This window comes from Musca vetustissima, unplaced genomic scaffold (assembly GCF_032173495.1).
Source record: "Musca vetustissima isolate MV318-11 ecotype Yass unplaced genomic scaffold, APGP_CSIRO_Mvet_v1 utg8385, whole genome shotgun sequence".
Taxonomy (NCBI): domain Eukaryota; kingdom Metazoa; phylum Arthropoda; class Insecta; order Diptera; family Muscidae; genus Musca; species Musca vetustissima.
Window position 1 is genome coordinate 23,173 of NW_026882970.1, and position 20,574 is coordinate 43,746.

A 20,574-nucleotide genomic window follows, 5' to 3' on the forward strand; every position below is an offset into this window, starting at 1 on the left:
TCCCGTCAACTCGTCTATAAAGACTGCCTTCAGCTCGTCTATAAAGACTGCCTTCAGCTCGTCTATAAAGACTGCCTTCAGCTCGTCTATAAAGACTCCCTTCAGCTCGTCTATAAAGACTCCCTTCAGCTCGTCTATAAAGACTCCCTTCAGCTCGTCTATAAAGACTCCCTTCAGCTCGTCTATAAAGACTCCCTTCAGCTCGTCTATAAAGACTCCCTTCAGCTCGTCTATAAAGACTCCCTTCAGCTCGTCTATAAAGACTCCCTTCAGCTCGTCTATAAAGACTCCCTTCAGCTCGTCTATAAAGACTCCCTTCAGCTCGTCTATAAAGACTCCCTTCAGCTCGTCTATAAAGACTCCCTTCAGCTCGTCTATAAAGACTCCCTTCAGCTCGTCTATAAAGACTCCCTTCAGCTCGTCTATAAAGACTCCCTTCAGCTCGTCTATAAAGACTCCCTTCAACTCGTCTATAAAGACTCCCTTCAGCTCGTCTATAAAGACTCCCTTCAGCTCGTCTATAAAGACTCCCTTCAGCTCGTCTATAAAGACTCCCTTCAGCTCGTCTATAAAGACTCCCTTCAGCTCGTCTAATAAGACTCCCTTCAGCTCGTCTAATAAGACTCCCTTCAGCTCGTCTAATAAGACTCCCTTCAGCTCGTCTATAAAGACTCCCGTCAACTCGTCTATAAAGACTCCCGTCAACTCGTTTATAAAGACTGCCTTCAGCTCGTCTGTAAAGCTTTCTTACAGCTCGTCTATAAAGACTCCCATCAGCTCGTCTATAAAGACTCCCATCAGCTCGTCTATAAAGACTCCCATCAGCTCGTCTATAAAGACTCCCTTCAGCTCGTCTATAAACACTCCCTTCAGCTCGTCTATAAAGACTCCCTTCAGCTCGTCTATAAAGACTCCCTTCAGCTCGTCTATAAAGACTCCCTTCAGCTCGTCTATAAAGACTCCCTTCAACTCGTCTATAAAGACTCCCTTCAGCTCGTCTATAAAGACTCCCTTCAGCTCGTCTATAAAGACTCCCTTCAGCTCGTCTATAAAGACTCCCTTCAGCTCGTCTAATAAGACTCCCTTCAGCTCGTCTAATAAGACTCCCTTCAGCTCGTCTAATAAGACTCCCTTCAGCTCGTCTAATAAGACTCCCTTCAGCTCGTCTATAAAGACTCCCGTCAACTCGTCTATAAAGACTCCCGTCAACTCGTCTATAAAGACTGCCTTCAGCTCGTCTATAAAGACTGCCTTCAGCTCGTCTATAAAGACTGCCTTCAGCTCGTCTATAAAGACTCCCTTCAGCTCGTCTATAAAGACTCCCTTCAGCTCGTCTATAAAGACTCCCTTCAGCTCGTCTATAAAGACTCCCTTCAGCTCGTCTATAAAGACTCCCTTCAGCTCGTCTATAAAGACTCCCTTCAGCTCGTCTATAAAGACTCCCTTCAGCTCGTCTATAAAGACTCCCTTCAGCTCGTCTATAAAGACTCCCTTCAGCTCGTCTATAAAGACTCCCTTCAGCTCGTCTATAAAGACTCCCTTCAGCTCGTCTATAAAGAATCCCTTCAGCTCGTCTATAAAGACTCCCTTCAGCTCGTTTATATAGACTGTTTTCTTCCGCGTCGTCTATAAAAACTTCCTGCCTCAGGTCTTCTATAAAGACACCCTTCTTCAGCTCCCTTCTTCATCTCGTCAATAAAGACTATTCAGCTCGTTATTAAAAACTCTTTTCTTTAGTTCATCTATGAAGACTCGATTTTCACCTAGAAAGAAAATACCCCTTTTAAATCTTAAAAACAAAAATGCCTTTATTCCGTGTATATTCGAAATAAATAAGTCCATCTAATTTTAATTAACTTATCAAACTTATTGATCAAACTTATTAATCAAGCTGAACTTTTAACCGAGCTTACAATCCACAAACTTGATAACACGGTAAGTTTTCTTAAAAAAACTAAGTTTCAACAAAATCGAAAACCAAAAAAGTTCGATTAGAAAATCAAACACTACGAGCTTTTATTTGTTTAACAAAAAGTCAAGCTAAAATTCCACAATCGAAAAAAAAAACTTTTTTTAAAAAAATATCGAAAACTTAAAGCAAACCTAAAAGAAAACAAATAAGAATACCAATACCAATACAAACAAACACATAAAAGTTAAAAAAAAACAAAATTTAACAAATGACCACCGAACGGACCGCACTCAAAGATGGTTCTGTAAATAACAGTTTGGTTAAATACAAGATAAACAAAAACACACGCACACACTCTCACAAAATGTGCTAACATGGTTCAGTGAGTTTTTTACTCGCTTCTCTTTTTAAATAAAGTTAATATGGAGATTAAGTTGCAATGTCAAGTTCAATAGAAAACAGTTAACCGTCATTTCATATGTCATTTCGATGAATAAAACCTGTTTCGTTGATTGTTTGAAATATGAACTGACCTACGACAACACACAATTAAGGTGTAGAGTGACAAAAAATTTGGTTTTAGGTTAATGATTTTTTTCTGAAATTTGGTGCATATTCCGTTAATAGCAAAAATTAAATATTTGAGATCCATCTAATAAAATTGTGATCAACGACATTTAATAAGAAAAAACCGAGTCATAATTAGGGTCGCAACTAATCTACAACACGCGAATTTAAAAAAAATATTCCCAATAAATAAAAAAATACACCCAAAACCATTAAGTTTTTGACAAAATATCTATTTCCATTACTGATTTTGGAAATTACGTATGCTTTACTGAAATCCATATAAAATTTCAAAAATGTTTTCTCCAAAAAGTTTAGAATTTTGTATTAGTTCTAGAAAGGAACAGACAGATATATGTAAAAATAATATGTATTTTTGAAAATAACGGTATATGGTAATAATATTAAAATAAATGGCGTTTACTATATTTATTACATTTTATTAGGTATATGACGTTTTCGATGTTTACACCTTTTAGACAGTCGAAAACATAAAAATTCGTCATACGGACCATCCCTGATTGTATTCGAATGATTAAAAGAAGACAAACAAAGACGAATGCAATAAAAGTCCGAACCTCACAAAGTAAGAGAATTTATTTCAGGATTTTTAATACACCACCATATTAAAATCATTAGAAATATAAAAAACTGGGACTATATGAGATTTATGCAATGTCAAAATTTTGATAGAAATGTTTAAGCCCATGAAAATCTAAAATATCAAATTAGTTGAAAATCAACTAAAGTTGAAATTCAATCTCTGTCCAATATAGATAAACTTTTCCAAAATATTGAATATTTGAGGATACCGTTATATGGAGGCTATACCAAAGCTGAACCGATCCCATCTTAGGAAAAGTATATAAAATACTAGATAAAATCTACAGACTGAAGAATAGACAGGCTAATTGGCAACAGATTTTTTTTCAAATCATTTATATACACTTTGAATATTTCGAGGATGGATTGTAGAGGTTGTAGAAATTGTGTTGTGAAATTACGCAATGTTCAGAGAGAGAGAGAGAGAGAGAGAGAGAGAGAGTATGATGTGTACCAAATAAAAAAATTGTTAAGTTTGGTTGATCCGAACTTTGTATACCCTCCGTTATGAAGTGTACATTTCAAATGCCAGTAATCGTTAAACACCATTATTATTTAAGGGAACCATATGGGAGCTACATCTAAATATGAACCGGTTTAACACACACCATTCAAGACTCAATTCAGTACGCTATGCCAAATTTCGTGCCAATCGAAAGATATATAGGGACTTATGTGCACCATTTACAATAAATCGGACGAAACTATGTGTGTGACCTATATCTAAATCTAAACCAAATTTCATGACACTTAAACACACATCATTCTTGACTCAATTCAGTACGCTATGCCAAATTTCGTGCAAATCGACAGATATATAGGGTCTTTGGTGCACCATTTACCTTAAATCGGACGAAAATATATATGAGAGCTATATCTAAATCTGATGGGTCCCACCTTCGATATTCTCCATCTTCGAACTTAAAATAAGTTTTGGAGAAATATTATGATGTTCAAAGTGTTGATATGTGGGGACAATCGTAAAAAGTGCACAAATAAAATTTTTTTAACCAATGAAAACATAAAATACTATTCGATTAAAAAACGTCCCAAAAATCTTTAAAATACCGAATATTGGGGTAGCGTTATATGTGGATATACCAAAAAGTTATATAGCAACCATATATAACAACGCATGTGCAAAATTTCAAAGGTCTTCCTTAAGGGAACGAACACAAACTAAGCTATAACGTAAGGAAGATCTTGACGGATTGCATTTGTTCATACAATAGCTGTTTATATTCAGAACAAAGTGTTAAAATTTGCGACGGATTGGACTAATACATTTTAAGTTATCGTGCCTGTCATTCGTAAAAACACAGTTTGGGATGCACTTTTGCAGTCATTTGGTGGTATATATCCAGGAGTTGTTGAATTTTTAAATTAAAAAAAAAACAAAACTCAATTTTTTGAAACCGATAATGATCCTCTTAAACCTTGCGAATTCTGTAGTGCCTTCAAGAGACAGGCTATTATTGATGATAAATATTAATCTTATCATAGTTTGTATAGTTCATAGGGTATTGAGATCTCTTACGAGCCATAAAATTATGTAGTCATGACATCAAACGTTTTTGTGGTGTGAAATAATGGTGCTTAACCAATATTGAATCGAGATGTGTATTCGTCAATCTGTTTATTATAAATGACTGAAATTATGGATCGATCGCGAAGAAATTGTGTATGAACATCTAGATGTCGAGTTCTGGCGGTAATGATCGTTTAATATATAGGGTATCAAATAGACCAATAGACTGTTTGTAAACTACACATTTATTACGAGGACTTTAAGTTTATATGACTTTGCGAGTTGGCATCACCACGAAATATTGATCCAAGACACACATTTATTTATACGGATAATAGTTCGAATAGATGAACCGATTGAGTTGTTTGTATCTATCCAATCGTCAGTCCATAATAATTTGTATTCAAAATAGAGTTCATAGTTATGAATTATTAGCTGGGGGACCAATGGACCATTAAATTATTTTTGTCTACAGCTCTAGACATTTCATATACCCTACGATCCGAACTCCACATGTATTATCACTTTTGTGTAAAAATTTTCTTGTATCATATAGTTTATAATTTGGCATTGTATAAGTGTTCAGGTGTTGAAGCTCTTTAACTAGTATTAACCTTAAATTGGAAGATACTATATATTCGGTGTCGGTAGTTAAAGGGTTAATACATTATTTCGTTTGTTTACATTTTCGGTATAAAGATCGTTAAATCATTTATGAAAATCATGTTGAACTTTGTCATATAAAACCGGTTACATGAGTGATAACAACATTTATTAGCATACACATAAATATGTATAAGTGGGTAAGACAAGCAAAAATTAGCATAAACGCTTGATGGGCAAAGAGGAAGGAAAATATTTGACAGCCGGCAATATATAAAAACTAATGCACTTATAAATATATGATTCATAAATTTATAAAAATAGTCATACATAAATATTTTCCAAAGGTTAGTATATAAATATTATGGACCAGGCGCCGGGAAATGTATATGAAGTTCTTATTGTAGCCTATGATAACTTAATGATTATCGGTTTATATTTGGTTTGCTAAGAGCTTAATAAAATCTTGTAACGACTTAGATTTGTAGAAAGCTATATTCCAATTGTAATTCTTTAGGGTATATCATGGTCGATGCCGTCTAAATATATGGACCTACATGTTATACAATTAATTGTTAGAAGAAACAAGTAATGCTAAAAATTATCTAACTAATTAACATAAGTTCTTATTATATTGTAATTAAATATAATTTTAATAAATTTAAAATTCTTAGATATATTTGCAGACTGGTTGAATATTATTCTGTTTATTGTTGCTAGCCACTGATGCCATATGACAGCTGCCATGCCATTCTACTTCACTTCCGTTTTGAAATCTGCACATCTGATAATTCAATTTACAACTGCATAAAGATGCAAATTTGACAAATTATGAGTAGCGATTCGCTCAAAGATGTTTATCAATTGATTAGTGATAACATATTTATTCATTTCCTTGTCAGATATTTTTTTGTGCTGCAGACGATAAACAGATTTGTATACATTTTATGTTAATTAATTTGCACATTTAATATGTTTAAACTTTTATAAGGCAAATTTGATTAAATTGTTTCACCATTCAGTTATGTACAAAGCAACCTTCATAGTCGCACGAAATTTGGTTGGAGTGGCATTAGTTCTTTGTGGAAAAAAGAGAAAAGTAAACTTTTGACATAGATTACTTAAAAACAAAGAGTCTACCATTGGTACTTTTTTGGAAATCTCTCGAAAGTGTGGTGCATATATTCGTCAATTCGCGAGTATATCTTGGGAATGTCATACCCGGTTATCAGAATTTTCATTATAAACAATTTATTTTATAAAACTCATAATTATAATTGGTTCCAAAAAGACTGAGTTTCAGAACCTAGTGCCAAGCAGTGGCAGAGGACATTTTTATCCGCGACCGTTCATAAACTTAAAAGTTTTGCGGATATTATAAAAATAGGTGTTGAAATGTTTCCTTTAAAAATGTAATAAGCAAATTGAATTTGACTTTTACTAACACAGCATGCTGATGATAAAATTAGAAGATATTTGGAGCACCTTCAACCAAATTAGCTATAATTTGGTATTTTAATTTCGCATTATGTAGCACATATTCTTATCAAAAATTATCATATTTGCTCCACTGTATTTTTTCTTTTTTTTTATACCCTTCACCACACTGTGGTACAAGGTATTATGTTTTTGTGCATATGTTTGTAAGAGGCAAAAATAATCGAGATAGACCCATGGTTCCTTTTGAGAATATGCATAGAATCTCTTACTGAGTCGATTTATGCATGTCCGTCGGTCCTTCCGTCTGTCCGTCCGTCCATGTATTTTTGTTAACAAAGTACAGGTCGCATTTATGATCCGATTTAGATGAAATTTGGCACAGGTCACTTAATTGGCCCAAGGACGAACCCTATTGAAATTGGGAAAAATCGGTTCAGATTTAGATGTAGATCTTATATATATTTTCGTCCGATTTAAGGTAAATGGTGTTCCAAAACCCCTATATATCTCTTGATTTGCACGAAACTTGACACAGCGTAATGAATAGGGTCTAGAATGATGTGTGTTAAGTTTCCTAAAAATCGCTCCAGATTTAGATATAGCTCCCATATATATCTTCGTCCGATTTAAGGTAAATGGTGTACCAATGTCCCTATATATCTTTCGATTTGCACGAAATTTGGCATAGCGTAATGAATTAGGTCTAGCATGATGTGTGTTAAGTTTTGTGAAAATCGGTTCAGATTTAGATATAGCTCCCATATATTTTCGTCCGATTTAAGGTAAATGGTGCACCAAAAGTCCCTATATATCTTTCGATTTGCACGAAATCTGGCACAGCGTACTGAATTAACTCTAGAATGATGTGTGTTAAGTTTCGTGAAAATCGATTCAGATTTAGATGTAGCTCCCATATATATTTTCGTCCGATGTACCAAAGTCCCTATATATCTATTGATTTGCCCGAAATTTGGCATAGTGTACTTAATTAAGTCTAGAATTGTGCACTTTAGATTTGTGAAAATCGGTTTGGATTTACATATAGCTCCTATATAAATTTTCGTCCGATTTAATGTAAATGGTGTACCAAAGTCCCTATACATATTTCGATTTGCACAAAATTTTGCATAGTGTACTGAAATGAGTCTGGAGTGATGTGTGTAAAGTTTCCTGAAAATCGGTTCAGATTTATATATAGCTCCTATATATTTTTTCTTCCGATTTTATGTAAAATGTGCACTAAAAGCCCAAAGTTTGTCCGATTGCACATTTCAGATTTTGATATAGCTTCAACATATGTTTCTTCGTCCGATTTTACACAAAATTGACACAAATTTAGGTAAATTGGTTCCATTGAAAGAAGCAACCCAACGGTGTTAGAAAGAGTACATGACTGGCTCTCGTATGAACTAGGATTATTGACTTCGCTCTAAAATTAACAAAATGGCGGACCTTTGAAAAAATATTTTTAAAAAATCGCCGATTTTTGACCAAAAACCAAATTAAAAAATAAGGAAGATCTTCACCGATTGGCTTTATCCTAGTTCATACGAGAGCTATACACTCCCAGAGAAACGATGCAAAATTTGGAACCGATTGGATTATTAGTTTTTGAGTTGTCGTGCCCGCCATTCGCAAAAAATGTTTAGAGAAAAACGCGTTTAAAGTTTGAGAAACCCTTTAGCCGTCACTTGATGCTGACACAATAAATCGGCTATATCTTCAAGAGTCTTTGAGATTTTCACTTGAAATTTTGTAGAGATATTCTTTAATCAGTGTAGATTCGAATTATATGAACAAAAATTTTGAGCCCGAGAATGGGGGGGGGGGTCCCCTTAAATACTTTGATTTGTTACAGGGGGCATTTGGATATAAAAACTTGTTTCGTAAAGAAGTTAATAAAAATAGTTTCTGGTGACGAATTTTATGAATTATAGTTTTAAAATATTTCTATATTTTTTTATAATTATAATTTATATTCTTCATTGTTGTTGGTTGTGAACTTTAGTACAATTAATATAATTTGTTAGAACTCATCGTAACTATTTTTTACCACTTCTTGGTAATGTAAAAGGTTAGAGGTAATGTCTTGATACTAATAGAAGAGTTTATCATTAACCTCTTAAATAATTACAATGCGAAAGCACTAAAGATAGTGGAATATTTTCAAAAGCAAAAGTTTAAATTAATATACCGTTCTTTTGTTATTTTTATATACATTAAATTCATAAAAATTTAAATAATTGTGTGTATATTATGCTACAGTAATAGTCTTGTAAAAATTAGTAACATATAAAACAGTAATAATAAAATTAACTTTTCATATTCATAAAAGGATTTCCCGTTTTTACTTTCAGAGTCAAATCAAATCATTTTACTTAAATACGGAATTAGATGTTGACCTTAAAACGCAATATAATCTCATCTGTAAAATTATATTTCCCACCTAATTGCACTAATTAACCACATGGAATTTTTGTGGGTTAACCACAAAACACATTGATTCTTTATTTTATTTTTATAGACTCATATATTATAATAAATGTGATAATTTAAGAAATAAAAATAATGATACCAATTTGCTTCCTGATTGTCTGCTAATCAAAACAAGTTCACCAATAGCGGTTTCTTGCTGCAAACCTATAATAGGAAATACCACACGGACTGACTATATAATTTATGAATGGAGATTTTTCTTGGATATTTTATTAATTAATACTGCATTTTAATTATAACAATAACAACAATATTTTATTTATTTATTTTTTTCAATTCATTAATAATACACATGTGTTGTGGTGAACATTTAAAATGATGAATTAATTTTAATTAGATAAAATACATTTAATTTGAAAGTAATACAATTTATATTGGTGTATTTATTTAAATAATGTTAATACAATAATTTATTTTGATTAGAAGAAGCACTCATCATATGCTGGTTTATTGTCATCGATGAATATGTTTTATGTCTTATTAAAATATATGAAAAATCAACATCACTCTCTAAATATGTCCTTCAGTCTACAGACTACTTCCAGACAATTTTCTGGAAACCACAGTAATGGGTAACAATATGTGCTCTCCGAAAGTCACATGGCTCTGGTCATATTACTTTTATACCCTCCAACATTAAAGTATATACCATATTTGTTATTCCGTTTGTAACACATCGAAATATTTAACGTGAATATTAGGGTTATGACTTTTTTGCAACCTCGTATTTCTGTATAATCCCCCCTATTCCAGATGTCGACGACGTTTCATTGTCGACATTTATTTGGTATTCTGTAACTCATATATAGCAATGGTGAATGTTTATCGATAATACCAATAAAATAAAAAATAAATCTCTAAAAATGTAATCTATTTGACATCTTTGTGCAGAAATGTGTTTGTGTCTTTCATCACACTGTGTGTATCTTGGTATTTATGTTTGCAACATAAATATATACGTTTTAGTATATAGATAGAATCACTTCTTGAGTCGATTTATGTATGTCCCATCCCTCATGTATTATTTTAAACAAGTTACAGGTGACCTTTATGACCCTAATTGGATACATTTTGGTACATTCCATCATAATGGGACGAAACTTTATATGTCCCAAAGGCGAACCCTATTGAAATTTGTCAAAATAGGTTCAACTTTATATAAAGCTTCCGTATACAGTGTCGTCCAATATTAGAATATTGCATCAAATTTTGTACAGCATACTAGACTGAAACGGAAAAAAGTGTAATGTTTTGTAGAAATCGGCTAAGATTTATATATAGCTTCCATATATTTTTCATTTGTTTGATTTGCACGAAATTTTGCATAACGTATCGAATAGAGTCTAAATGCCGACGTCATTTTGTGTCGATGACGACATACGGAATAGGGGTGAATATATTGATGATGTTTTAAGTAATTCTATGAAAAAACCTCGAACATAAAAACGTATTTATGAAAAGTTAAAAGGTTTTTTAGTCTTTTATTCAAATATACTATTAACGACTAATTTTAAATAATTAAATGGAATATAAAGATACGGTATATTCGATTTAATTGTTTAAAGTTTTCGATTAATAATATAATCGATCTAGTAATTTTTGACAGAGAAAGGCATAAACCTAGTGTATACATATATTCTGCCTGCCAGCCCGTTTCTCTGTTCAAATCACCATGGAACTTGCAATTTTTAGAATAGAGCTTTGAAATTTTGTGTATACATTTCTACTACTCTTAGGATTTTGGGAATCGAAACTAGTATATATTTTATAGGTTTTTTCTGTATGGTAGTTTATCATGTCAGGTTCTTGGAGTTGAAAAATATCTTAATATACTATATGTTTTGACATATGCCATTTATATATATTGCGTCATATTTTAACAAAGCGCTCATATAAAGGCACCACTCGCTTTTTTAAGGGGCGGTAACTTGAAATTCCAGATTCATGGTGAATTTTCAGAAAGTTTGAATTTGGAGTTTGGAGGGTATAAAAGGTTCTACCAGCCAAATTTAACGCTCTTTTTCTTGTTTTACACTAACAAAAATGCGTCTCATCGAAATATTGGCTCAAGACTACAATTGTCTTTGTACCAAATCCGTTTCAGACAGCATGGAGTCGATTTATAAATGTTCGTCTGCTTGTATTGCCCATTTTATACAAACTTTTCACATCGTAATATTTCATTCAAACTTAAATCAAATTCGAAGATAGGGAATATATATTCTACATTTTGCCCAAAGATGGGGTATACCAATTACACCTTCCAGTACCTCCATATAAAGGTTTTATATGGATCAAGTGTATGGAGTCTTCAATTTGCCCCAATTTTTGCACATTATAATAGTTTTATGAAACTTAGATTTAGTCTAAGAACCATCGGCCCACTCCGTCCTATAAAGTGTTAACTTTTTATTTATTTGTAAATTAAAATAACATCTTTCATTTGGTCTATTATTGCAAATCCTTGAGTTTTATTATCGAAATATGTTAAGAAAGTTTAACGCGTAGTTCTTCCATCAAATTTAGATTGTTGGACATTACACCATCATATCATGGGAACGGACTATCCGGTTTGACCCAAACTTTGCACAAATAATTGTTTCAGTACCTCCCCCGAATAGGTCAAATATTTCAATATTTTTATATTAAATATTAGGTGAAAGGAATGTCCGATTTGAATCAAACTTTGTACAACCTATTATTTTTGATAAGCCTAGATCAAGTTGCATAAATTCACTCCCAATGAGTTGATGTCGTCTTCGGGATGGTGTTTCGACTTATGGAAGTGGAGTTTGGCAACGATTTTCAACCAAAAATGGCTGCAATTCTATATTCATATCTTCCTAAACAAATATTATGAACTTGACACATTTTTCAACCGAATTAAACGGGGATATTGTATTTGTAGGTAATCTTCCTATTAAAATGTTGGAAATGTTGGGTAAGTTTTTGAACTCAATTGACTGTAAGGTGGTAATGTTTTGTACTTATTGGAAAACAGTAAGCCTATTCTGTAACTTTTAACAACATTCGATATTGTTTAATTTTCCTTTGTTATTGTAAAAACAACAAAAGTAACAAATGAAATTGTTGTAAAATAAACAATGTCGAATGTTGTTAAACAGTTACAGAATAGGCCTACAGGTCTTCCTACCAAAAATTCTCAATATTTTTGTACCCTTCACCGTACAGGGTATTATGTCTTTGTGCATATGTTTGTACCAGGCAAAATAATCGAGATAGACCCATGGTTTTTTTGAGAATATGCATAGAATCACTTTCTGAGTCGATTTATGCATGTGCGTCCGTCCGTCTGTCCATGTTAAATTGTAAACAAAGTGCAGGTCGCATTTATTATCCGAATTGGATGAAATTTGGCACAAGTCACTTATTTGGCCCATGGACGAACCCTATTGAAATTGAGAAAAATCGGTTCAGATTTAGATATAGCTCCCATATATATTTTCGTCCGATTTAAGATGAATGGTGTACCAAAATCCCTTAATATCATTCGATTTGCACGAAATTTGGCACAGCATAATGAATTATGTATAGAATGATGTGTGCTAAGTCTCCTGAAAATCGGTTCAGATTTAGATATAGCTCCCATATATATTTTCGACCGATTTAAGGTAGATGGTTGAAACAGCGTAATGAATTAGGTCTAGAATGATGTGTACTAAGTTTTGTGAAAATCGGTTTAGATTTAGATATAGCTCCCATATATATCTTCGTCCGATTTAAGGTAAATGGTGTACCAATGTCCCTATATATCTTTCGATTTGCACGAAATTTGGTACAGCGTAATGAATTCGGTCTAGAATGATGTATGTAAAAGTCTCCTGAAATCGGTCCAGATTTAGATATAGCTCCCATGTACTGAATTAGGTCTAGAATGATGTGTGTTAAGTTTCGTGGAAATCGGTCCAGATTTAAATATAGCTTCTATATCTGACCAAATGAAAAAATTGGTATCGGTTGCAGAATGACATGTTTATGAATCCAAATTCATTTTACTGGTCCTTTAAAAATGCGACGTCTGTTAGGATTCATCTGTTGAAGTGTTGAAGGGTATCATATAGGCGGCCCCGTCCGACTTTACTACTTTCCTTACTGGTTTAAAGTTGAATTCATCAAAATATTTTGAACACATTTTGGGTTTTCACCAAAAAGATTTCACACCCAATTAGATTAAAAAACACTAAATTAGAGGCAGATTTTAAATATTTTACGTTTTATCGGCCCTATCTGAAATAGATTTTTTGCCAAAATAATGGTCCACTTTTTATTTTGGACACGATTTTTAACGAAAATTGCAGTAATTTTATTCATATCTCCCTAACAAACCGAATTAAACGGGCATTTTTTGTTTGTGGCTAATCATCCTATTAAAAAGTTTGGAGATGGTGGACAATTTTTCAAACTCAATTGGCTGTAATGTGGTAGTTTTATGTACTCTTTGGAAAACAGATCTTCCTACCAAACTTTCTCAATATTGTTACAGTTTTTATTGTTACAATTTTTCGGCATTTGAGCGTTTTTAACCAAATTTGAATTTTTTTGTTTAGATTTTCACTTTAAAAATCATGTAATGAAATAACCGATTTAATTTTTAAAGATCTTTTATCATCGTGACAAGTAAGTTCACTACATTTAAAATCATGTTTTGAATGGAAAAAACAATAATGTGTTTTTTCTATTTTAAAACAAATTAATTATCAAAAAAGTAATTAAATAAACACCAATAAATCATTAAGTAAAATTTACTTTAGCGACATATGGCTAATTCATACTGCGTAAGTATCCACAAACATTAACGTGCGTTGCGTGAAGAATATCATCTTAAACATACTATCAGATGTTAAGACACGAGCCGACACAAACGCATAATGCCAAAAAAACCCACATTCAAATTGACCGTTGGGTATATCTACACAAACAATTATTATGAAAATTGTTACCAAATTTGATGGACTTTAATGTTGTTAGTCGTTTTATTATTGTTTGTGTGTCGATTAGAAGAGCATACTTCTCTTCAGTTATTTGTTCTTTAAGCCAGTCTAAGTTATGTTATTGTCAAGTCATTCAACTTCGGCCACTTGCCCCCGACCCCTTCTCACTCAACACTATGTTACGCATTGTTGGGCGTTAAAGACATTCAAAACGACGACGACGAACAACAACAAAAACTTGTTAATTTATGAATTTTGAAAAAGACCAGACCATCACTACCACCACCAACACAACTACCAAATAATTTTGACAATCTTCGTCTCCGAGTTACTGTTTTTGCAGTAGCACAGTACCAATAGAAGATGAATTAGATGAGATATCTTTTCCTATGTCTGGTTTTCGGTTTTTGCTTAAAGAATGTCATAGAAACTGGCTAAGTTTCAGTCTTCAACAAAACGCCGGGTAATAACATTGTATCGAACGAAAGAATAGAAAAACAAATAGATCGGTTTTTGGAACTAACGTTGGAAAATTAACCGAATTGTAGAAGAACAATAAGAAAAAAGTAACAAGGTCATTAAAATGCGTATATTTTCCATTATCGGCCTAGCGGCATTTGTCGTGTGTATCGGCTTACAATACCAACCAACTGAAGCCAAACCATTTATCAAGTTCGTAGGTAAGGATGGACTATCAAAATGATGTGTTTTTTAAATGGAAAATAACGATAATTGGTTGGGTATATGGAAATAATTACCATTATCGGATTATCTACCAAAAGTGACCATTCATTTTAATGAGATTTCAGTAGAAGAAGATGAAGTGATTGTAACAAAAAAGCGCGGAACACATTAAAAAACAAAAATAATTATTGGATACAGTAGCGATGACAATAACCTTGAAATTTGTAAAAAATGGGTTCTGTCTAGCAATTTAATAAAAGTGAAAAACAAAACTATTAATTTTAAAGCTTGAATTTAAATTATTTCAATACTACAATGAAATTCTAGTTAGCCGGGAGTCCAGAAAGACTATGGAAGTGACCAAAAATAAGTGAAAGCCTGCATAACAAAGCAGTTGAAAATGAGTGAAAGGACCTATATTCTTATAGCCTCTGAAGGATACATGAAATTACTTTTTCCAACGAAGACTAATTTGCATTAACAATAGTCTTTCTGCAATTTTATCATTCTGGACTCACTCCATTGGTTCTAAGCTATCATTGTTTGCATAAAAAGCTGTAAGGAAAGCATAAAAAGTCGAACAGAGCCTCTACCACTTTGGGTATTAACCAGAAATGGTCCTAAGATTATTATTCTAAACTACAGCAATAAATGTATATAGCGATTTTATTAAATATTTATAATTGTTGTTCCCTAATGACTATCCTGTCGATAGAACAGACGTAGCATCGGACGAAACGTAAAACGGACGAAATTAATTACGAACGAAATACTAAAAATCAGACGAAAATATATATTGGAGCTATTTCGTAATCTGAACCGATTTCAATAAAACTTCGCACACGTTGGGCTGTCCTACCAACAGTACGTTGTGAAAAATTGCGTGCCGATCGGACTAAATTTAAAAACTTTGTTGCACAATTTGATAAAAATCGGACGAAAATATATATGGGAGCTATTTCGTAATCTGAACCGATTTCAATGAAACATGGCACACTTTAGGCTATCGTAACATTAGTACGTTGTGCAAAATTTTGTGCCAATCGGCTTAAATTCGGCTCTTTGGTACACAATTTGCTAAAAATCGGACGAAAATATATATGGGAGCTATATCTAAATCTGAACCGATTTTCACAAATTTCAATAGGGTTCGTCCTTGGGCCAAATTAGTGACCCATGTCAAATTTCATCCAATTCGGATCATAAATGCGACCTGCACTTTATGGTGTGCCATCCGAACCGATTTTCACCTGTACCACATATCATTTCATTTGGGCCATAAATGCTATTTGCATATTGTCTACAATTTTACATCTTCAGACGGAGGGACATGCATAAATGGATTCAGAAAGTGATTCTTTGCATATCGTCAAAAGTTTCCATGGATCTTGATTCATTTAGACTGTTGCAATCATATGCAAAAATACATTATACCCTGGACCTCAGTGTGCAGGGTATAAAAACCTTGGCTATGTCGAAAAGTAGACAAATATTAACAAATATTTTTGTATGGAGATTTGGTATACAAAGAAAACCTAAAATACCAAATTGAAGCTAATTCGATTTAACAACGTAGCCACTATCCAAAAAATACCGAAAATTGGGGGTAGTGTTATCTAATTGTGAACCAATATTGATATGCGGTTGAAAATCATGTCCAAATTCTAAAAAATTCCGACATTTTTTTGGTGTACTGTTATATAGGAGCTACCCGAAATGTGGGCCAGAATTACATATTTCTGGTCGGATGACTTGGTACCCAAGTAGAACAACAAATACATAATTATTGCTAGTACGGTTGAAAGGCCCGCTCAAAATACATTAAAATTCCGACCATTGGGGAAACCGATGTATAGGGAGGTTATGACTGAACATGAAACGATATTACCCATCATCGATATACAGCCAATTCGTTTGAAAAACGTGCCCAACGTCCGCAAAATACTGAATTTGGGGAGCGTTACCATTATATGGTAGGTACCCCGAAACTTGAGTCAATATTAATAATTTTTAGTAGAACGGTTGGCTATACTTTGAAAAACCAAAATACCAAATTACAGCCAATTCCGATGCCAATCGTGAGTAACATCCCCAATATACAGAATATTGGGGGGTATCGTAATATGGTGAATACCCGAAACTTGAGTCAATATAAATATTTTTTTTATTATGCGGATTCTCTAAACATTATGAACCCAAAAAATAATAAAAAACAGTGAGCGGAGCTGTGTAGTCGTGTCGACCATATGATACCCTACACAACTACCACTTCATGTGGTTCCTTATTCTGAGAATGGCAATATTTCGCCGATTATTGGTCAACAGCTCCACTTTCTAATTCTTTCATATTTTTCAACTTTTGCTTTCCCCAGGTGAATATTTGCGCCATAAAATAAAAATGTGGTCACTTTAGGTTTTTTGGTTGATTTGACTCTCGGAACATTAACCGATCATCATCCAAACAGTCGTTCTCAGTATTTGGTCAGATCCCGTGTAAAATATGTGATGTTCTGCATAAAATAATGGCCCCTAGAGCGACTAGAAAATCTGACAACAATAAAGTATTCGGTTAATTTCTCCCGTTAAATATCATCTCAACATCTCCGAAAATTATAGGAGTCGTTCTTGATCATAACAGAAAGTTCATGAAAAATTTCAATGCGGGGTTTACTATTACCCCACTAGAGGTCGGAAATGTTTACTAAATAATATCACAACATATAGACACCTTTAAATATTTACATATAACTCCCACATCCGACTACATACAACAATATAATTGGTAACAATTTAAAGGTCAACAATTCCTCTTAGATATACTTTTTCTATGGTCAGACCCCTTTCTCTGTAAAGAATTTCGTGATGATCGGATCATAACAACAGACAATTATAAAATTTTTGTTCCATAAATATTAAAGGATCATTACCAACAACGATAGGGGTCTTCACATGCAAAATTTCCTGAAGATTGGTCCATGAACGTGACCTTTATCGTGTCATAATGGATAGACGGACGGACAAACATGACTCAGCTAGTCGAGATATGACGATCTGTATACTTAAAGGTCTAGAACAAATAGCGGTTTTACAGACCCCTTTCTCTGTATTGAACTTCGTCATGATCAGGTCATAATTGTGGCCTATTGTGCGACCAGAAAAACAGACAAAAATAAAATTTTTGGTCCATAAATATTAACTGATCATTACCAAAAACAATGGGGGTTTCATTGGACAGAACCCGTTCTACATGCAAAATTTCGCGAAGATTGGTCCATGACTTTGACCTGTATTGTATTTACAAATTATAATGGATATACGGACACACTAGACTAGACTCAGCTGGTCGAGATATGACCATCGGTATACTTAAAGGTGGATCTTGGACCAATAGTTCACGGTGTTGCAAACTCTTGGGGTTACACAAAGCTATAATACCTGATAACATAGTTGTGTAGGGCATTTCGAAACTCTATCTTTAAAATTGATGTCTCTATGGCCCGTGTTAAAATTTCACGTAATTGAAAAATCAAGAACATTTCGAATTCAAGGAATTATTTTGTTAGCCTAAATAACTGAGTGACAACTGCCTAGCAATACCGTCTAAGGATTAAAGGTAAATATAGAAAACATTCAAAATACCGAAAATAGGGAGCTAACTTTATATGGAGGCCATGACAATGAACAGATATATATTTTTATCAGAATAGATATATGTTGGCCACAAAAACCCGAATAAAGGCCCTGAAGTTTAGAAAGTGCGGCTAAAATCTTTAAAATACAGAAAATGGAACCGTTATATGGGAGCTATATGAAAACTTGACACGATATATTTCCTTTGGAATATAAAGCATCATGGTTGTAGCACCAATGTGTCTAAAAAATTAAATATTCTATGTTAAATATTGGGATTTCTACACATATAATTCAGTTGAAGGTGTCACTAAGTCCAAGCATTATATACCATACACACCTTCCTTTAGGCATCCTTCAATTCTTGAGGATATACACCAATAGAATTTATATAAGTTATGATGATTTTAGAACGTACAAGTTTCTCCAAAAACGTGTGTATGCCTTACAGATTTCTGTGCGGTCCTTAATGTGTTATTTTTATAAAATAGTTATCCAGATATTCCACTATAAAATTAAAAACAAAGAAATAATAAAAATAAATGTCGTTTCTTTTGTTTCAGCTTTCAACAATGGCGGCAATTCCACATCTGGAGGATTTGGTGGCCTGCTGACATCGGCAACACAGAGTATTTTCACGAATATTATTACTAAAAAGATACAAACTATTACTCAGGCTTTGACCACTGGTCTCAGTTCGGCTAGTTCCGGTTCGAGTGGTGGTTTTGGATTCGGCGCCAAAACCGGTTTATTCACCAACCTTTTGAGTACAAAATTGGGTGGTGGTGGTAGCAGTTCCGGTTCCTACAGCAGCAGTAGTTCCAGTAGCGGCTTTGATCTAAGTTCCAAAACAAATTTGGCTACAAGTTTGTTGAGTAGTAAATTAGGATCGGGATCTTCTTCCACCTCCTATAGCTCTTCCAGCAGTTCTTCATCATCGAGTAGTTCCAGCAGCAGTGGTGGTGGTCTTAGTTTGATTAAAAATTTGGCCACCGGTGTTGTTAGCAGTAAATTAGGTGGTGGTGGAAGTTCAAGCAGCAGCAGCAGTGGTGGTGGTATTTTAAGTGGTTTCATTGGTGGAGCAACGGGTATTGCTACAGGTACAACCACAACTACTACAACTACAACCCAAGCTCCAACCACAACAACTACGACGACCACAACCACAATCACAAAGGCCCCTGAAGTCAGCATTACCTCCACTACGGAAGGTTTAACAGAAGATAAGGATACCGATTTTGGTACAGTCTCAACTGAGAGTAGTGTCAGTTCCACTTCAGGTTATGTTTATAGTACCACCGAGGCCCCTGAAATTACAACTAGACGCCCTGAAACCGGTAGTGCTTTATTAAATGCTGCCATTGCAGCCACAACAATTGAGGACAATGATGATGATGATGATGTTACCACAACAACAACCACTACCTCTGAAACTACACCAACCACGACTGGTGGTTCGGTTGGCGGTACAATTGTTTTCCCTGCTGATAAGGAAATAACAACAACAACGACTGGAGATAGTGACAACAAAGGAACTGATGATGGCCAGGATAATGGTTACAGTTATAGCACGAATTCCAACAGCCAGGTGTCGAATGGTAATAAGGATGGTTCCACTGGTTCTGGAAATTCTGGATACAGCTACACCACAACAACCCAAACTTCGACCACTGGTAATGCTGGTCTAGGTGGTAATCAAGGTTCCACAACTCTAACCTCGGAAGAAAAGGGTGCCGATAAGGTTACCACAACTGACGGTGATTCCGGATATACCTATACTACAACTACCCAAACTTCGACCACAGGTAATGCTGGTCTCGGTGGCAATCAAGGTTCCATAACTGGTGAAAATACTGGCTCAGGATATAGTTATACCACCACCCAAACCTCGGAAGATAAGGAAGCAGATAAGGTTACCACAACTGGAGGTGATTCCGGCTATACCTACACCACAACTACCCAAACTTCTACCACAGGAAATGCTGGTCTAGGAGGTAATCAAGGTTCGATTTCCTCGGGAAATTCCGGTTCAGGTTATAGCTATACTACCACCCAAACAACTGAAGAAAAGGAAGGCGATAAGACCACAACAACCGGAGGAAATGGTGGCCTCAGTTACACCACCACAACTACCCAAACTTCTACCTCAGGTAATGCAG

The 20,574-nt window shown here is 34.1% G+C and overlaps 1 protein-coding gene across 1 annotated transcript in view; it reads left to right on the plus strand.

Annotated features, from left to right (window-relative positions):
- The window catches only part of LOC133329676 (mucin-21-like), a gene marked incomplete at its 3' end in the record, with an annotated part of 41,330 nt that extends 20,765 nt beyond the window's left edge, over positions 1 to 20,565 (plus strand). The window contains exon 4 of the mRNA XM_061538154.1: positions 18,979 to 20,565. Coding sequence (XP_061394138.1) covers positions 18,979 to 20,565 — 1,587 coding nt within the window. The remainder of the gene's footprint in view (positions 1 to 18,978) is intronic.
- Between the last annotated feature and the right edge of the window lie 9 nt (positions 20,566 to 20,574).